The sequence below is a fragment of the Numida meleagris genome, chromosome 3, assembly GCF_002078875.1.
Source record: "Numida meleagris isolate 19003 breed g44 Domestic line chromosome 3, NumMel1.0, whole genome shotgun sequence".
Lineage (NCBI taxonomy): Eukaryota > Metazoa > Chordata > Aves > Galliformes > Numididae > Numida > Numida meleagris.
Window position 1 is genome coordinate 27,748,584 of NC_034411.1, and position 20,312 is coordinate 27,768,895.

General features: G+C 40.9%; 1 protein-coding gene and 1 long non-coding RNA gene across 2 annotated transcripts in view; one reads left to right on the forward strand and one right to left on the reverse strand.

Moving 5' to 3' along the window:
• The window catches only part of LOC110395655, a 31,302-nt gene extending 19,929 nt beyond the window's left edge, over nt 1-11,373 (forward strand). Inside the window, exons 2-3 of the long non-coding RNA XR_002436550.1 lie at nt 1,242-1,524; nt 10,729-11,373. This is a non-coding gene — a long non-coding RNA (uncharacterized LOC110395655). The remainder of the gene's footprint in view (nt 1-1,241; nt 1,525-10,728) is intronic.
• Nucleotides 4,380-20,269, reverse strand: SLC4A1AP (solute carrier family 4 member 1 adaptor protein). The gene is made up of 14 exons (XM_021390297.1): nt 19,720-20,269; nt 18,836-19,022; nt 18,031-18,153; nt 17,278-17,338; nt 16,273-16,412; nt 15,972-16,132; nt 15,065-15,134; nt 11,380-11,569; nt 10,503-10,614; nt 9,876-10,113; nt 9,020-9,094; nt 8,147-8,217; nt 5,780-5,852; nt 4,380-4,804 (listed from the first exon to the last, which is right to left on the reverse strand). Exons 1-14 carry the CDS (start codon nt 20,221-20,223, stop codon nt 4,755-4,757), a joined length of 2,055 nt encoding a protein of 684 aa, XP_021245972.1. The 5' UTR covers nt 20,224-20,269; the 3' UTR covers nt 4,380-4,754.

Sequence of the window (20,312 nt, forward strand, 5' to 3'; positions counted from 1 at the left end):
AGGTGTAATGCGAATGGGGTGGATGGATGGATGAATGAGTACATTAGGAGATTTCACATCAATATTCCTCTGGCATCCCACCCTCCCTGGAGCTGATCGCTCTGCCATTTGTTCCCTTCAATTTCTTCAGTTCGGGAAAGTAAACCTCAGAGCTTCCCTGACTGCTCTGATTAGGCAGAAGAAGGCGGGGATGCAGCTCCAGCAGAAAACCAGACCAGACTGAGTATGGTGGGAGAAAAGGCAGGCCCCAGGAATGAGATGCCATCCAGAGATACCTAGGCAGGCTTGAGCAGTGGGCCCAGGTGAGCCTCATGAGGTTCTCAGGCACATCTCATGTATAGGTGCTACACAAAACTGGATCTGAAATAGGCACTCAGCAAAACCAGACAATCTCTTGAAATGTCCAGACTGCAGTTTCAGCAGACTGTGTCCAGCAAAAGCCAAAAGCTGAGATTCAAGTGGTTTAACAGGTCAAAGCAGAAAAACAAAGCAATATATTTATGTTTGAAAGTGTGCATACACCTGCACATACATCCACACAGCTGCACAATCAACAAAACACTGCCACAATTTAAAAGTGTAATTAAACAGATCAATCTGATATATTGCCCTTCCCTTTAACTTATAGAGCACTTCCCACATCTTCCCACATATTTCCCCTGTAAAGGGGAGCTCCTAAGACAGCATTTCATTTTCTGAATATAGAAAAGAAACCTAAAACAACCTCATAACGTCTACAGCTATGCACAAGTATGTATGCTTAACTTTGTGCTCCAGCACAGCAGAATGTACTGCTATACAGATATCAAAATGTATATTGCCTTACGCATAGAGCTGCAAACCATAACACCTTGCAGCCAGCTGCCCAAATATGAGGTGCTCACAGACCTTATGGTGTTGATGCTCTATAAATTTAGGAGTATTTATTAGGTGAATACAGAACTGGAATTTTCATAGCAGTGGAAAATAAGTATGATAATGAGGTAAACACATGTTGCAAAGAAAATACCAACTAATTGTGTGCTCTGTGCAGGAAACTGCAGCTTTAAGTGATCAATTCTGGAACGCTGGAGCAAGGCCTGCGAGCTGGCTACGGGATGGCATGCTTGTTAATGACATCTCTCTGCATCCTGTAGCTCTTTACTGCACTGCAAACTCTATTTGACAAGTGGGTGACCAAATAGGTGTTATACTCCTTTGAGGGCTTTGAATAACCATGTGAATGCTCTTTTCCCTTCCAGAAACGTGAGCATTATATGCACTGTCGTAGCATCAGTTTTCTTCTGGCCATTCATCAGAGGCCCATACACACCCCCAACCACAGAAGGATTCCCTTCCTGCGGATGGAGGAGAGCTCAGGTGCAGTGAGGTCTGTGCATCATGAGCTCCACCTGGAGGTTGTTTGCTCTAATCGGTGGGTTTTAAAAGCAGAGAGCCAACCTAATAGTGCTGGGTCAGAATCAGCAGGGCCTAGGAGTATCTGCAGGAATGTCCTGGCTGCTGAAACAGGAGCTGGATGTGGAGGTAAGTGTTATGTAGAGGGGGTGGGTGATGGGGTGAGCTGTGTAGTGGAGGAGGCCCTTTGCTGAGCAGATTTCTGATGACTTGTGTCAGATATTAAATCTTAGTGACTTTTTTTCCTTAGCTCTGTCTTGAAGTTGTCAGTATGCACAGCTTCAAACAGTCTTCTGCTATGAGTCTGAGCACTATGTATTCAGAGAGAAACTGTATAAATGTACTGATGCACTCTAAGGAGTATGAGAGTGCTGAGGTCTTGGCTTGGTCTTGGTCTTCCCACTTGTCTATTGTGGCACTAAAGGCATTTGGGGGTGGGCTGTGCGGGGCCCTGCAGTCAATCCCCATTCTGAAGTCACAGACAAAAGTTCCAGTCTCTGTTTTGCTGGAAGTTTCTTGGTGCTTATAGCAGTGAAGGCTCTGACTGATACAGAGCTGCTGAGTGCAGCAAAGGAGCTCTGTGAGGAAAATGGAGAGGTCTGCGCACAGGAAAGCCACATTGAGTGAGGTTCCGTCATCTGAGGATGTGCTGCAAGTTAATAACCTCATCATCCTCCTCCTCTCTGAGGGTAAAAGCCCTGGGGCCAAACAACAGTCTAATAGCCCAAGGCCTCCTTCCTCATTTGGCACATAGAAAATCATGGTACAGGTGAGGGCAGGGCTGTATTTGGGGTGAGAAACTGCTGTGAGCTTTTCCATATGCTCTGTAATCACATTCATGGCTGTGAATATTATTGCTGGCTCTGCTTGCTATGTGACTGTGCACTTCTCACAGGTGGGAGAGTGAGGTGCCACAGGCTGTGGTGTGGGTCTGGGGAATGGCTACAGAGATGCAAGACCTTACTACTTAAAAAAGGGGGGGGGGGGGGGGGGGAAGAAAGCCACCAGATTATTTGGCTATAATCTTGCATGTGGAAAAGCATTTCAAATGGTTCAAAGGTTGAATGTATGGGCTGCACTGTGAACATATCTGTACGTTCCAGTGCTGTGAACATACAGATAGAGGAAAGCTCCATCCATGCCCATGATCAAAAACCTGGAGGCAGGGCAGGGTGCTTGTCTTTGTTCCATTGAGTGGGTGTATGTAGGAAACTGAGTGCATGGCCCAAACCACTCTTTAGCTGTGGCATTAGTGTCAGGTGCCAAGTGGGGTGAAGAAGGAATGGAGAGGAAAACATAGAGTGGGAACTTAAAGGGGACTCATGGACTTTACTCAGTTGCTTACAGATAAGAAAGTTCAGGGGCTATGTTTCTTTAGTATATAATGCAAGAGGCAGCTTGATTATCAGCCAGCTTGTGAAGGAAAAGATGGATGTGTAATTAATCACTCAGAGTGGTAAACTGATGTGCACTGCAGTACCCAGCCTGAGTTCGTTTCAGGGACTCTTTACAAAAGTGTAAAGAAATGGAGCACCTTTCTCCTGCTATGGGATATTGAGGCCTACAAGTGTGTGTGTATATATGCAAACATATATATTTTAGCACTGATAAATACCAGTTCTGTAGGCCCTCTTCCATGACAGGATAATGACAGGCTGCACAGCATGGTGCTTAATGAGAAAAAGCAGTTCTTGACATGGACGCAGAACAACAGGAGAAGATTTGTGACCTGCAGTAAGAACTGGGTTACTATTGCCAACTAGATAGAAGAATCCTGAGGGAGGCTTGTATATCACAGGGATAAGGTTATGGTGATGGCCTGCCTCAGTCTGTGAAAATGAGGGTGGTAAAAATAGATGGCTTATTGCTGTGTAGTCACTTCCTGCATACTGTAGTGGCCTCTACTTGCATACCTGTGTACTTGCTTCTGGCTACCCTTGCATGAGAAAGGGGAGGTTGAATGCCTCTATTCAGTTATGTATGTATGTGGCCAAAAAGGAAAGTACTCAAATTTGCATGTGTTGCATGGCAGTGAGTATCAAGTGGGAGCCTACTTGAGGGCCAGGTGACCACTGAGGTGGTACCAACAGTTTTTTGAATACACCTACTTTGAGATAGCCAAAGTAAAGGCGTGCCTACCTTGAGCTATGCAGGGACAGCCAAGGCCAGGAGTACTCCAGGGTCCTTCTGGCAGGAGCCCACAGCTTGCCCTCTGTTTTTGTTCAATCATGTCCATTCACATTCATGACCTCTTACTAAAGTGCTTATTTAACTTATACCTCTGCATTTTGGATGTATATTTAAATCACATCTTCTTTAAGGTATGTAGTATATACTCAAGTACATACTGGAAGTGTATCTGTGCATAATATATGTTTGTCATGAGTGTGACAGACAAGTAAACACGTTCATCTAATAGTAGAGCTGGATGAAAAGAGGTCAGTATCTGGTGCTGGCTGCCATTTTTTGGTGTGGAGGTCCTTCCCATGAACCTGTAGAGCAGCAGCTGCTGTTTGCCATCCTTTGATAAAAGTGCCTATTCAGACTTTCAGCCTTGTTTTTTTTTTCTCTCCTCTAGTGGAGAAGTGTTATTTATGAAGAGGTGCAATCATTTTTCAGAGAGTGCTGAAACTGCATTGTTCTTGGGCTGTGAGAGGCAAAGAACAAGCCCTAGTATAAGCAGCCTTTTTCAGGATATCCTTTCACCATTTCTTCTGTTACCCTCTAACTTGAGATGCACAGTGCCAGCCTCTTCAGTTTGAGTGTTTCTACACCTTCGTATGTGTTCCCCTAACACCTAGTTCCCTTCCTACCAAGTGTTCAGCAACTGTGTCCCAAGACCTCCACTAGGGACAAGTGAAACGCTTTCCTTCTGCAAGTAGGAAGGTGTTAGTCCCTGCCCCCAAATCTTTCCCCAGCCATAAAAGAAAAATATCAACTTTCAGGTTGTGCTTACCCTGTTGCTATTTTCAAATAACATCAGAAGCAAAACACTAGTGTCAGTTTAATTGCATAAAACCAACCTAAATTAGATTTCAGACCTGGCAGTGTAGAAGTGTTTTTTTTAACATCTTTAACTTTTAATTTACAAAAGGGGAAATGAGTCTGCAGTTACACACCAAATAAGAATAACAAAGCTAACAGCAGAAGGAAAAGGCAGAAGAATGTGTGGGCTCGGGAGTCTTCTTAAAAAAAAAAAAATATTTGGAAGACAAACAAGAGGACATAGAGTTGACAGCCAGCGCAGCTGGAAAAGAGTCTGAAAACCCAGCTCTTTTATCCCTCACTTAATGGGTGGTGAAAGAGTCTGAAGTAGAGCAGACCTTCAAACTTCAGATCTGTTCTCCGGAGCTTGAAGTTCAGTAGCCGTATTTCTCATTGAGATGAGTCTTGCCATCACCACTCTGATCTAATGGAAAAAGATTTTTAAAAAGTTACTAAACCTAAAACAGCAACACAACCTACCAAAAAAACTAGTCCAAGACCATTTTGTAGACAAGTAGTATTCTCTAGACAGCACCTGTCAGACAGAAATAAAACCCAGAATTGATACTGGAGTCCAAATTCTTTTGATTTATAACTCCTGTTAACATTACTAGTAGTGTTAAAATTTCATCATCTATTCCTTGCTTATTTTTTCTTTTCCTGGGATCCTTATTAATACAGCTGGTTGCAGAGACAGGAAAAGGAGCTCCCTCTTATGGATGCAGCTTACTTAGCTTTTCCTAATTGCCTTTGGAACCTGCCCACACTATAAGGTTGCAACAGCCTTAATAAAATGTACTAAATGAATCTACTAAATGAAAGCTGAGCTTTGATTTTACTGCAGAAACTTAAATGCACAAAGATAAAATTTCAGTTTTGGAGCAATTAAGAATAACCCCATTTAACTAAAAACACTCTAGAACTGAGGCATTCAGTTTTTGTACAAATGATGAGCATCAATTGCCCATCTTTGCTAAAGAATTAGCAGGATTTATCTCCAAAAGATGACCCAAAACTTTTATTCGCAAAAATCTGAAGAACACTTTCAGGTTTTACAAACTTCCATAAGAACTGGGAATACTGAGGTTGCTAGAGCTTCTATCCTTAGTGAAGTTTTGAGCTCTTCTTTCAGCTATATCACTGGATGCAAATGCAGTTAGGCCTCCCAAATGTTAGAAAACTGGAAACCAAACTTCAGGTGCATCTGTCCACTGAGGTGAAGCTGCTATAGGCTTGGCACTATGTGGAGACAAATATGGGGCATAACAAGCCAAAAAGCATTGTGTTCTCAGCGTATTCCCATGTTACTTTTTCCTCAATATATTAGAGGGACACCCGGACTATTTGTTAAGTAGATTCCTCAAGTTATAGGAATAAAACACATAGGAATAGTCAATACCTGCAGGAGGAATCCATATGCAGTAGTCTGGATCATCATCTGGATATTGTGAGGAAAAAAAAGGCTGTTGGACCTGCAAAAGCAAAAAGACTTTTAAGGTGCTGTGCCACTTCAGCAGTGTGTCACAGTCACTAAATCTCTCATTAATTCAAATACAAATGCTGACAGATAAGGATTATTTTTACAATGGCTGTGGACTTAAATGAAGAAACAGTAAACACTCTAATTCAGTTTATTTACAGCAGAGATGTAGAACCACTGGTTAGACTAGACCTCTGGAGATTGCCTAGTGCAAGCTCCCTCTCAAAACAGGTCTATGGCCAACACCAAATCCAGTCATCAGTGGCCTTCACACAGTAGAGCTGGGCAGACTAGTCAGGGGATACTAATTCAATGCAACACTACAGCTTTACTGAGTAAAAAGTGTATTCGAGAATATTTGGTTTCAAAGAAAGCTCTCCCCCTGCTTTCCCAAGTCTACTTCCAGACAGTTTGTCTCACTCTAATGTTTGATAGTGTCATTCAACACTGAGTTTCTTTATGCAGGGAAAAGCTTTAGAGTAGGATTTTAAAGTGCTTTAATGATCTCAAAGCACAATCCCACTGAAGTCTTCAGGTTTAATGTGACTTATAGAAGTATAAAAGTATATAAAGTGCATATTGAAATGAATATTCAGCTATAACTTAGTTTTTTCAAAAGAAAACCAATTTTTGTGAGCTCTCACTAGCATCACTGCAATATTTAAAGCAAACAAACAGGCTGCTCTTGATACAGCTGTATGACAGTTTTGTCACATCAGCATTTTCTCAATGCCTTTTGTTTTCAACAAGTGTAGGTAGCTAACAAAATCATACAACTGTAAAGTGAAAGACTTGAGTTCAAAATGTACCCACTTAACACTGATTTCCATTACTCTGTAGCATTGTGACACAGTCCTAAGTTATGCAGTTGAAGCAATTTTTCATTCCCTCAAAAAGCTTTCTTTCCCCAGGTTAACCTCTAAAAGATTTCTTCCGTAGCACTGATGTTCTGAAAAACATTAGACTGGAGCTGAACAGTTTCTAAATATGGTTTGAAAACAGCCACTTAAAAACAACTGCTTATCCTGTTTTGTATGATTTGAAATATTTAAAGAAAAAAACATAGGCTGACTTCAGGTTGATATTTTCCATGCAAGATTTTAGCCTGGCAGCAGGCAGAGCATGCAGAAAAAGTGATTTGTAATGGGAGAGAGAATACAGCTAAGCTATCTGGTATTTGGAGAATGCTCAGTGTTAGAGTAAACTCTGCGCTGATGAGAGGTGCTGACTTGACTGCTTCAGCATGAGAAGCTGCCTTGTTCTACCATATCCATAGAAATGGTGCATGTTGGGCTCTAACAGGCAAACTTACCCTTGCTTTGTTTATGAACATACTTCAGGCCATTAAGAAAGGATGATTCTAAAGGCCTCGTCTACAAAATCCTTGGGTCCTTTGCCAGAACTAGCAGCAGCACACGCATGCTACAGGGAGTTAGGTTTCTTTAAATAGGTAGAGCAGGGCAAAAACTCAATGGCCACCACAAAAAATTGTCATAATGCTCAGAACTCATGGCCCACCAACTAGAGTAATTGCCTCTGGTAGCCAGCATAAGGGTGGGATGCACTGTAAAGGGAAGAACCTCACAATAATCACTAAGCTAAGAGTGTGCCATCAGAAGTTCCTTCCCACTTCTTCCAGGAAGGCAACATTTACCTCTGTCCTGAAATGTGGAAGGCTCTTATACTTCACACTTTACTATAAATCTCATGCATGGGAAACATGTTATCTGGTATATCCACTCAAATTTAATAATAATTAGGTTGCAACAAACAATAGTCTTGTTATATAGCTCTTATTGAAAAGAATGAGGCTTGGTAATGGCAATGCAGATCAGCTACAATCTTAGTCCAGATGTCCTGTGTCAGCCAGTGCTTTCCAGGCTTCTCTCAGTGAATGGTTTGCAATGCCACTTTGAGAGTCCAGAGATCACCTATGCTCTACAACATTTGTGATGCAGGAAAAGAAGCAGTTACCAGAGGCTTAACTTCAGCTCTGCCAAGCAAAAAGCTAGAAAAATCTGTGATTCAGTTGGGAAGCCTTGTTAGCTTGCTTCAGCTTTGCAGAACATCCCTGTTATGCTTGAAATACTGTGCTTTACCTTCTCACTGGAGACTTCAAGAGCTGCATCCAATGGTGGTGTGTAGTTCTATGTCCAGGGATTGCTCAGCAGAGAAGCACTACCATCACCAAGTCTCACTCAAACTATTACTATTTCACTAATGAGCAATCTACCAAATGATTCCTTGAAACTCTTAGGCTGCAGGAGTTGCAGAATTGTAACTGACCTTGCTTGAGGTATTAGTTTTCTTCACCTCCTCAGATGCTTCTCCAGATTCCTTGCATACTGCATCAGATGCTGAGGGGGAAAAAGGATATAAGATGCATTAAATTTATATCAGAAATAAGCTTACAAAAAGTTGACATGAAGATGGATTTCCTTTTGGACTTATCCATGACAGTTCACTACACAGGACCAATATTCTTTTTCTTTATCATTTTACAGTAATGTAGGTGAGAGGAAGTCAAAGAAAGAAGTATCTCTGACTTTTCTGCCTCTTGATCTATGAAATACTGACCTTTCTGACATAAGTCTATGGATGTGATGATGAGGACAGGAAAACATGCACTAAAAGAACTTGAGTTAGGAAAAAATAGAAGATTCAAACAGATATCTCCTCTCCAGCTGCTCATTACACACATCCTGTGTTCATTTTGAGAAATGATTTTTTTTGTGTGTGCATTCAAGTAGAGGGGATGTGGGTCATTAAGAGTGCTAGCTAACATTATATGGTAGTGGACAGTACAGAATGGCAGAACTTCTCTTTTACAAAGTGACACAAGTTACTGCAAGAAAGTAAGAGGGTGAAAAAAGCATTACATTTACAGTCCTAAATGATTTTCCTTCTCTTATGCTACTTTTTTAAACAAAGAATCTTAATTCAGTTAATGACTATTTCAGATCTCCTTGCTTTCATAGCTGGAGTAATTTGTCCTCACCATACATTTAACACTACCTAAACAAAACAATCCTTCATTCTAATTTTAGAGTCTAAAATTAGGCTAAGTTTCTTTCTCCTAACAAGAAAGCAGTAATTCCTTTAGGCAGTTTCTGAATGTAGTTGCTAAATTACCATGGTAATCTAAATTGTACATCTCACCTTGAGATTTCTCTTGGGAAGGTCCCATCTGAGACTTATTCCTTGATATCTTTGGCTCAGGCTGAAAACTAACTCCTGTAAAGTAAATAAAAGAATGAGCTGTGTGAATGCTATGCAGTAATTCTGAGTAGGAGTGCTAGCATCCCTCAGGAAAAAAAAATTTAAAGGGGACTCTTAGCTATGTCTGCTTCAGGAAGAAGCCTACTCTTAGAAGTCCTCCATGTTATTTCATCCAAGTCCAGTGTAATACAATATTAAAGGAAAACTTACCATCAGTGAAAACATACTTTTCAAGAGCAATGTGCCCAACTTTTTAAAATAAGTTAGAACTATTTTTGTCAAACACACCATCATTAAGTTTTTAAATACATCAAGTTAACTTATAGAAGGATGGGTTATAGACAAACCATATAGGTGCAAAGAAAATACCTCTTCCTATTTTTAAAATTGTTTTCCTCCTTATAAGCTGGTCTGAAACTTTACACGGGCATTTTTTCTTATCAAATAACTCTCTCTGCCAAGAACACATTGCATTGACTATCACATGGACACTCAAACTAATGAAAGCAGGGCTTATCAAAATATGACTTTTCTCGAGTCCAGGAGATTATTGCTATTTTACCAAGAGTGAGGAAAAAACTGATTGCCATGTAGAGTTCCAACCTGAACCAGGTGAAACTCACCTGTTTCTCGCCTGCTTTCACACAAACTCTGGATTCATGGCAAAAATCTATGGAAAAGCTATAAGCTGTTGGAAAAACTGTGACCCCAGGGGATCCCCCCCAGCTCTGGAAAAAAAAAATCAGTAGTTACTGACACAGGCTTGCTACTGGAAAAATCAAAACCCATCATTTACCATCTTGAAGTGATTCTAGATTCTCACTACAGGTAGAACCATTGGGACCATTTGTTTCTTTTCCTGTTTCTTCCTCTACTGTCTCCTTCATTTCCACATCTGATGTTCTGCTGCTTGTTGCATCTATTTTCTGCTCCTCCTCAATTTCTTCCTCCTCCTCCTCCTCTTCCTCCTCAGGCCCATCATCTTTCATTTTTAACAAGCTTTCAGGGATATGTGGACGCTTGTCAGGTAACTTCTGCAAGACAAAGTTGTGCATCAGTACTAGGATAATATGGAAGTAGATGTCACAGATACTTGTTAGAGGACAAAGCATCCATGTTACAGTCATGGAGACAGCTGGTAGGGAACACTCACAGGATGAAAAATCCTTAAGTTTTAAGGAAAAGTTATTGGCAGAGATGGAAGAGGAAAGAAGAGGTCTAATCCGTAAACAGGGAATGCAAGCTTTTCCTAAGAGGGACCCTGGGTCTGACAGTAACTGCTTGCTGCCTTGTGCGCTTCTCCACTCCTGCGGCCTTCCTCCTCCATGGTGTTTTTGAACATGTGACAAAACATGGTTGCTACCTGCAGGCTCCATGACCTAAGATGATGTCTGAGAACCAGTGTCTGACTGAGATCACTTACCCCTAGGCTTCCAGTTTTCAGCTTGAATTTGCTCCCCCCTTTCATAGCGCCAAAGAGAGGGAGGATAATCTTTTTAGACTTGCTGTTTGCTTCCAGACTGTAACTCCCAGTCCTATTAAAGATTAGATACAAAGAAAAAAGTACATAAGTATCAATCGAGTCTTATATTTACAAATGCAAACAAAGGTGTGTGTGTGTGTAAAGACTTTATTTCTCTCACTTGCAGCATCAGAAGAAGAGATTTCAGGAGATGAATCCTCCATCCTACATGTCTGTTTTAAGAGTCAGACACTTGTTACAACAGGAAAAAAGAAAAACCATCTCTCAGACTCTCTCAAATTCAAATGCACTTATATATACTTACATATGTATAATGTGTGTATATGTATAAACACACTCAGAGGCCAAACCTCAATTTAAGTAAATTAAGCAATTAAGCATCTAATTAAGTTACCATTAGCAAATGATGAACCCAGCACACGCTCTCTTGAACTGCAGTAGCATTGCTATGCAGTAATTGAACAGCCATTACACTTGACTTCTGGGTGCCTTTCACAGAGTAAAAAGGAGTTTCATATTGTACAAAGTACTGTACAATTACTCAGTTCCTTCTGGATGCAGATTGGGGAAAAATGATTAAAAAAAGCTACACTATGCTCCCAGCTCCTTCCAGATCTCATCTGGGCTTACCAACCTCCACAGCAGCAATGCATCTGCCTCAGCCACAAAATCAGCTGTGACTCTCTAAAGAGAGGACAGGTAGTTGTGATGGCATTGCTGCTTTTGCATTTGGAAAACTATCTGCTTACTGGAAGGGTGCACAATTGCCCACGGAAAGTAACAACAGTAATTTTTTCAGACTTTAGCCAAAACTTACAGGGGCTTCAGCTCAGGCAGTTCTGCAGGCTTGACGAGCTTTATTAACCCTTTCAGTCTCTGCTGCTCTTTCTTCAACTCAAATGACCGCAGATGAAGTTTCCTTCGAGTCACGCTGTCTAAGGTGCTTCCTGATTTTATTTCTGTCATGAATTCATCCAAGGAATCTTGAGCTGCTGGATGGGATTGGCCTAGGCAAGATAATGGTAAGATACATATTGTTGTGAGTGGGGAGATGAGACATTCCCTAAAGGGAGGGCTTGATGAGTATTTAGGAACGACCATCTTCTCTGCAAGATCTTTTTGAATGATGAAGTAATGGAGGTTGGTAGCTCTAGAAAGATGAAAACATTTCGCCTAACAGTGAATCTTAAACCACTTAGATATCAAAGCCTCTCAAAATGGAATGTTTCTTTGTGAGTAAATCTGTCTGTAGTGTACTGTTCACCTCAATTCAAGATTTGCTGTCCCCAAAAATAAAAGTGGCTGTTGAGTACTTTTTGTAGTCACAGTCCAAAATAAACACAGCTACAAAGAATCCCACACCATTACACAGGGAATCCCATTTTGGCTTTCCTGGAATGCTTATGTAATAACATTTGCAAACCCAAATGTGAATCATATGATGCTGCCTCCCACCTCTGGATGACTGAGTGTGAATGAGAATAACTTTCTCTGTTAAGACAACCACACAAAATTGACCTTTGTTTTAACTCGATTTTGTAACAAGAAAACAGTGCTCTGTACTTAGAAAAATAAAGCAAAAACCAACAGTCTTTTACTTCATCTGATTTCAAACATTAGTATTTCTATGCATATTTGACTAATTAAAATAAAACTCAGGAGGAAAAACTCAAGTTCTAATAACTAAGAAAAATAAATACACAACTCTAGCACTTGGATTTTATAAACAAACCAGGAAAACTCTTTTCCTGGGCTTTTACGCTGCTTCAGATTTTTTGTATTGTGCTCAGAAATAACTCCAAGGCAAAGAAAAATGTTGTTGCTAGAATTTTAACAAACCTTTTGACAGTCTTCTGCCTTTCTACTATAAAAATTGGTGAATCTGATGTTTATTTGCAGCTTTACAGCTTTATAAGTATTTATCTTTATATGCACAAGAATAATTGTGGCAAGTTTTTTAATTCAGCTTTAGCTTATTAAGTAGCACTTGCAATTTTAAATATGCAGAAATCTAAATTATTGTTATGAGTATATACTTAAGCAGTTGTGCATGACATAAGATATTTTATGTAAAAGTATAATAAGACATTTCCAAATGTTCTCATCTGGAAAGAATATTTCTGATCTGGAGACAAAACCTAGTTTACAATTTGCAAACATGCAAAAGCCACAACAGTAACTGAAGACACACAGGATTAATAGGCTCCAGAAGAGAAGAGCATCCACCTTCAACCAAATATAAATAACAATGAAATCTTATGACAGCAACTCAGAAATATCTTTCCTAACTATGTGTATGAGCTCCGCCTTTTCAATGATCATTTTTGTCTGTCTTAATAAGCAGTCTGAATCACCTAGCAGGTAGAAGCTGAGAGGAACGGTCATTTAATTTAAGCATCAAACTTCAGTGGTAGGATTTCATGTCTAGACAGGTAATTCAGAACAACTGAAGGAAATGCAGTTTCACAGCTCGCTGCTTTAGCCCCAGAACAGTGTAAGGGTGCTGCACTGGGTGATCTTCACTGAGCCAAATGACCCTCCTAACAAACAAGTTTCTCTGATTCCACCCACAGTGCCTGAGATCAGGTAGTTGAGCATACAGAGTTACTTTAGCATTCAGTATCTGTTGCAGTCCTTTTCCAAGCTATTTAAGGAAAATCTGATATCGCTGGGAGGTGAATCAATCCTGGCGATTATACTTTATATTGCAGGGAATAAAAAGCCATTGGGCTATTTACTGCACCATCAACTTATCAATAATTTTCCTCTGAACTGGCAACCAAAAATGAGACTGAAGACCTCTGTGTTTGATTTTTTTTTCATTCAGTTGCATCAGTGAGAGAACGATATCAAGTCAGTCCCTCCATAGTTAGTTCTGAAGAACTCTAGCGAACAATTTATGAACTTTCACAGAGACCTTTTCAACAGTCACTTAATCTCGCCAAGCGCTTGGTAAGAGGTGTTGCAATTTAGACTATCATTCACTCATTGGTCTCTCTTGTTAAGAGCCCAAGTGCCTTACAGCTCTGAAACCATACGTAATGCTGCAACTTTGCCAGACAGGTCAAGAGAGTAATACAGATCACTCATGACCAATACATAGGCTCCCGTCTTAGAATTGTATTCCACATCTGATTAACCTGAGGCAACCAAAGAAATCTGAGAAAACACAAGTAATGAGAACGCACGCACAAACCAGTGACAGAATGCTTTGTTTTATCCTGGCCTAGTTTTAAGAAGTTTGCATTCGATACTGAATCACGTTATACTGTAATACCTTACAGGCTATTGAAGTTAACTATTTAGTGCTGAAATTGCAACTTTTCTGAGGCTTTAAACTAGCTATATAACAAACTACGATTTACTAAACTATGACAACATATCATTGGAATTATATGGTGTTAGTAGCAGTCTGCAAATAAACTGATTCTTTGTTCTCCTGGTCTGTGTTTCAGTCATCCTTGTTGAAAAACAAGGAAACAAAAGCTTCACGACACATGACAGATTAGAATTACCTATTTTAGACCATTAGCTGCTTCTCCTACTAGGAGATCATGAACTACTTTTCAGTAAACTCATGCTGAAAAGTTACTTCAAAGACTGAACTGATCCAGTAAGGTTTTCTGAACCTTAGAATCAATCATCAACCAAAGCATTCATTCAAATGAGTTTGGGTGCAGCACTGAATAACCAGAAAGAAATGTATACATATAATTCACAAAAGACAGCCCTGCTGTCAGATTGCAGGTTTCCTGAAGAAGTTCTGACAAACTCACATTGTAGCCTTTATTAAAGTTGATTTTGTTAGAAAGCTTTCTGTGTTATGTAAAAATGTTTCCTTCATGCCTTCCTTTTACTCCACAAGATACTATTGGTAATTTAAAGCAAAATGCACCTCTTTGTGTAGTATGCTTTTAAATTTAAGTTACTAGCAGATACGTTTCCCCACTTAGGAAGTGTTCTGCCTTCACAGACAGACGTAATCCTGAAAACCTGAAGGACTCCCTCATAAGCTAGCAAGCTCAATGAACTTTTCTTTTTAAGATGCACTTGCAATGAGAGAAGTGAAATGAAAGATACTCTCTCTTCTTTTTCAGTTGTTGGCTTGTCCCTTATAAATGGTCCTGGAAGAGACGGAAAAATGCAGTCCTTGAATTGGGTCGGTTTTGCTATGATGGGCAGATAAACAGTAATAATGCTCACCCTGTTACATTCTGGCAGTTTGTATGCCCTCCCCTTTACCTTTGGTGTGCTATACTTTTGGAAAGAGTTGTATTCATTAATAAATCATTAAACATGTAGCACATAAGTGCTGGATGAAGAGCATCAAGTATCCTCCTTCAGATAACTGTTACGTGCACATCTTCCTGCCCCTCTGGGAAAAGGGGACATGAAAAAATGCACTTAAGGCATGATTCTATGATATACAAAAGATGCATTCTCATTTATTTACTGTTTTTTTAAATGAAAAGCACTACAGTCAAAAAGACTTCATGTCTTACCTTTCCCTGAAGCCTTCAGCTTTTCTGTTATCTCAGAGAGCTCATTTTCAGCCTCCTTTAGCTTTGTAACCTATGAGAAAAAAAATATGCTTAGGAGATATTTTTATCATCTAAAAACTCCTATGTGTTCCTCAAATATCCTACCACATTATCTCAATTTTTCTATTTCTGATTTTTGATCAGGAATTTCTGAAAAACAATCTAGATTGTTCTTAAAACAGTGTATCAGGAAGTTATTTGAACTGTCTGAGTATGTGAAATAACTTTCTGAAACACAAGACCACATGATGCTTTTCTACCTACATTCTACCACCATTGTGATCCTCCAAACCTCCATACTCCCACATCCTTGCTTCTCCCACACCCTATCATCTGTGTAGGACTTGCAAGATCTCTTGTCTCTCCTAGTTTATGACAAATTGAAGCTTGTGCATATGACAGAACATCAAGAAATGAACCTTCCTCTCTGGAGAAGCTGAAGCAGTTGAAGACTACTACTTTGCAGGCTAACTTGGTTCTAAGATGTGACAGTTCCTGCTAAGAAGGCAGTTCATGCTCCATATCCAGTTACCCTTTTTGCATAAGGTAGGAGATAAGTATCAGTAACAGTCCCAATAATGGTTTCTGTGATGTACACCAAGCATTAAATTGAAGTAACAAATTACTTTCTCTTATTGTTAAGACTCTAAGGTTTCTTTTAGATTCAATTCTTGTTCTCTCAAGACCTTAAAAAGCCTTGCATTCTATAATCATCAATTTTAACTTGGCCCATTGATAGACAAGAGATCTGAAATTATATTAAAGTTCAGGCTAACAACAAAAAAATCTGGAAATATTTTTTAAATTTCCTTCTTAGTAATAATACATTCATTAAAGAACACGCCTGGCATGTCATAATTCTTCTTACCAGTGAGTCGTAAGTCTCTGGTTTTTCTTCTATTTTACCAGCTTTTTTCATTCTGTTTAGTCGCTTCTTTTCTACAGCACCAGTTCGATCAAGGAAGGTGTCATCATCGCTGTCATAGAAATCCTCATCTTCCCAATTCTTTGATTTCCTTTTTCGAGATACTGGGAAAGGTTAAGGGAGAAGGCAAGGAACAAAATGATTTACAGACCACTAAGAAGTCAAATAAATTCAGTAGAGCAATCTCAAATTCCTAGAACTTCAGTTTTTTTAGAACTACCTCAGCACTTAACAGGTTATTTACCTGCTTCTTGCCTCAGTACTCCCCTAGCATCCAGTAGCCTGCAAGCTTCCAGTGCACACTGGATCATTGCTTCTTTCTTCTTTCCTGAATGGTGAACCTCTGCCACTAGCTGCTTCCCTGATGCATCATCCACAGGCAACCTGTTCAGTTTGAAGGATTAGAGAACAGCTTCAATGGAAATAACTTTTAATGGATGCTACTCAGATATTGTGTTTATCATGCTGACCTCATTTCTTCCATCTCTCTCTAGTCTTTTTTTGTGGGTTACATATTTTCACATTTCATTTGATAGACTACAAATCCAAACACAAGCCCAGACTTTCTAGGTGTGTATATAAATTTTTACTTTGCTAGGCCAAACAATAAATCTTCCTCCATTCATTCTATTGCAAATACAATAGTTTAAACATGAAACGTGTTATTTTAAGCATCTGTGTCTTGCATCTATCCAACACCAGTAACAAATACTTTGTGCCATACTGAAGCAAAGGTTCCTTAAGAAATGATGAGATGTTGTACCTATCCATTTCAGATCTATCTTGTTTACTTCATTCTGCCTCCCCTTCTCCTGCCTAATAGGAGAATGATATTACCAGCCAGTGGAAGGGATTCAACAAAAACTACATTATACCATCAAAAAACTGAACTTGGGTGCACAGTAGAATAAATGCTTTTTTCTTCTTCTTTTCCATTAGGAATTAAAACATTGTCTCCTAGTTTCTTGTCTTGCATTTCAATTTCACGTATTTCTCAAAACAAGGGGAACTGACAGAACCTGGTGTCATGTTTTCCCAATTTTCACCTCTTAGTAGTACCAAATGCTGACCGATCAGAAAAAGGAGTAGACGCTAGACACTGATCCTTGACCTTTTCAGTATCAGGACTTAAGTCTAATTCCATCTGGCTTCCTTGGCAAGCGTGATAGAGAAGTAGTTCCTTCAGCTTTTGTTTGTGAATTCAATGAAGCCAGTTTCTATGCACAAAAGTGAATGAAGTTATACATACTTGACCCGGCATAGCCAGCTATTGTGCCCACGATCATCATATTCATATTCTAACTCTTCTCCTGGAAAAGAAAAAAAAAAGAATGTTGATGTTACCAAAAGTGAAATAAGAAGGAATAATCTTTAGAGGAGAAAAGATTTGCCTTTTTTTATTTTTATTTTTTTTTAGGCCATGCAATCTTCAGTTGTTATTAAGCTCATTTGGTTATTTTTCACAATCAAGGTTTTTTTCTGATCAAGGATCTTTAAGTGACCTGTTTGGTAAAACAGTTAAAAGAAAAAACGGTCTTGCACGTGCAGGTGTAAAAGTAAATAATACTGAGGAAACGACAGTTTGCAATTTGGATTCACAGATACTGTTTACCTAAAAGATTAATATTTCACATTAACAAATATCTAAGTCATCTGTAAACTTTGCTAGCAACCTATGGAAGCTTAGACCAATTCACTGTCTTTCAATACTTTCCAGTTCTATCTCTTGAATAGCACCGTCTGGAATTTGATTGTTTGGGACTTTTCAATAGTTCCAAAAGTGGTTTGAGTGCCGCTCCAGAGAAACACGAGGTGCCCTCTGCAACTTCCAGTTTAGAAGTTAGGAATGAAAAAAAAAAAAAAAAAACCACCAAAACCCTGACAAAACAAAAAGCCCCACCCGCAGTGTAAAGTTTTGCTTTCACACCTTAATTCCCAGAGAAAAATATGATTGCAAACACCGAACTTTACTAAATAAAAATAATCTACAAGTAAAACGTACCTTCTCTGTCAAAAAAGCCCTGAAGAGCTTTCCTGGGATCCTTCATATAGAAGGCATCTTGTACATCCTGAAATTCAATAGCAATAGGGTTTTCTTCAGCTTCATCCTCCTCAGCATCCTCCCCTGGAAGAGCACATACAAACAAAATGGTGAAATGTTAGAACAAGAACACCAAGAAATTTCAAATACTGTCACTTTGAAAGAAGTACCAGCTGTATTATCCTAAAATTATGACCTTTAACCATTTCTGTATCCAATCAAAACCCACTTATTAGTTATTCCATTTTAAGATACAGTTTTGCATGTGTCAGTACTGTTTCTGCACTTTCAAGGGTTTATGTGCTTACACATTTTAACTCACAAAACAACCCATTTTGTACTGAAAAGCTCATTAATAACAATTTATCTAAGACGTGGACTTCATATTAAAAACCTGAAGACAGCCTCCTTGCATAAGCAGTCTCAGGTATTTAAATTCCACCTGTCAAGCAAAAATATCAACACTGCCAGAGGAAAACAAACAAACAAAACATAGCATAAATTCACTCTCAGTTTCATGTCATTTTTGAAGTACAAATCACCTTTTCTCCAATTTTAGAAAAAAACCTCTAGCATAGTTCTCTCTGGTATATGTTTTGCTTTGTCACAGAACTCCTCTTTTTAAAGAGAGGGCCGATTTGTACTCAAGAACTTCCACTGGCTTTGGACACTTGGAATCCAACTGGAATTTCAATGCCAGTGCTCACTGAAAGCTCACTTAAAAACCTTCCAAGGTGTATCAGCTCATTTATGCATCAGTACTCACCCATTCCCCATGAGCAGCTCATGTCAGTGTTCTGACTGCTCTCAGTTCCTCGCTCCTCTTTTTCATTTTCCTCGTCGGAATCCTCTCCCAGCATGGTCTTTTCCAGTTTTGCTTGCTGCTGCTTCCGCAGCGCCTTCAGCTGTGTCACGGTCAGCTCCGACTCAGACTCCTGGTCCTCTTCAGGTCCCTATGTCACAAACAGCAACTTCATGAAAATGTTTTAAAAAGAAAATACCTCTGTTTTCAATGGACATGCAAATTACAAACAGTAACATAAACAGATGATAGTGCTCATCTAAAAGTTGAATTACTGGACCATTTATTATTAGCTTGCATGCCCAGATACATCAATTTCAATGGCCAAAGGAGGGGGCAAAAAGAGATAAGCATTAGTGTTTAGTTGAAGGCAGATCAAACACCGCTGTCTTTAAAGGCAGAAAGCAAAGATTTCCACCAGTGCCACACGGAAGCATTTGAGGAACGAGCAGCTAAACCCTCTGATGCACCCATAGGGCACTCCAAGTGCTTCTAGACTCCTACTAATACAAGTTCCCTTTTGGACAAAAGAAATCACAGAATGGTTTGGGATGGAAGGGATCTCAAAGCCCACACAGCCCCAGAGCCCAGCCATGGTCAGGGCTGGCCCTCACCAGCTCAGGCTGCCCAGGGCCCTATCCAACCTGGCCTTGACACCTCCAGGGATGGGGCACCTGCAGCTTCTCTGGCAGCCTGGTCAAAGAGATATGAGCGCAGCCGAACCACTCCATGTCTCAGAAGCGTTTCCCACTCGCTCCAGGCCCCTGAGATTGGGCAAAGCCACCTGAACTCCCGCGTGTGACCCGGGGAAGCCGTTCTGCAGCCTCTGACCCCGTCTCCCGGCCCACCTGCAGGAGGAAGAGGCGGGAGCTGCCGCCGAAGCGCAGGCCGTGGCCCACCCGCACGCGGCAGTAGGTGCGTGGCGGCACCCGCGCCTTGTTGAGGAAGGTGCCGTGCGTGCTGCCCAGGTCATACACGTAGAAGCCGGCGTCGGCGTCTGGACCGTCGGGAGAGCGGCCGCGGTACTGCAGCACGGCGTGGTGCCGCGACACCGACGGGTGCTCCAGGGCCAGCGCGCAGCCGGGCAGCCGCCCCACCAGGAACCAGCTGCCGCCCTCCAGCCGCACCGAGCCCAGCAGCACGCCGCCCTTCAGCACCTCCAGCCCGTAGCCGGCGCCGGCGGGCGGGCGACTGCCCCACGGCGGCTCCTCGTAGCGCGGCGCCGGCGCGGAGGCGGCCGGGCGAGGCGGCGCGGGGCTGGGGCTGGGCTCGGCGCTCTGTGGAGCGGGCAACGGGCGGCTTGGCCGCTTGAACTCGGTGGGCTCGCCCTCCGCTTCCATGGCCTCCGCCATCTTGTCGCGTCCGTCCCTAAATAGGGTCCTCCGGGGACAAGCGCCCCCGGGGCTGCGGTACCGGAGGGAGCGAGGGGCGCGGCCCTGGG

Coding starts and splice junctions, on each gene's coding strand:
- SLC4A1AP (XM_021390297.1), bottom strand. CDS start 20,223: ATGGCGGAGGCCATGGAAGCGGAGGGCGAGCCCACCGAGTTCAAGCGG. Junction 19,023..19,719: donor CCCGCCTCTTCCTCCTGCAG/GTGGGCCGGGAG, acceptor TTTGTGACATAG/GGACCTGAAGAGGACCAGGA. Junction 9,095..9,875: donor TCTAGAATCACTTCAAGATG/GTAAATGATGGG, acceptor TTTACTTTACAG/GAGTTAGTTTTCAGCCTGAG.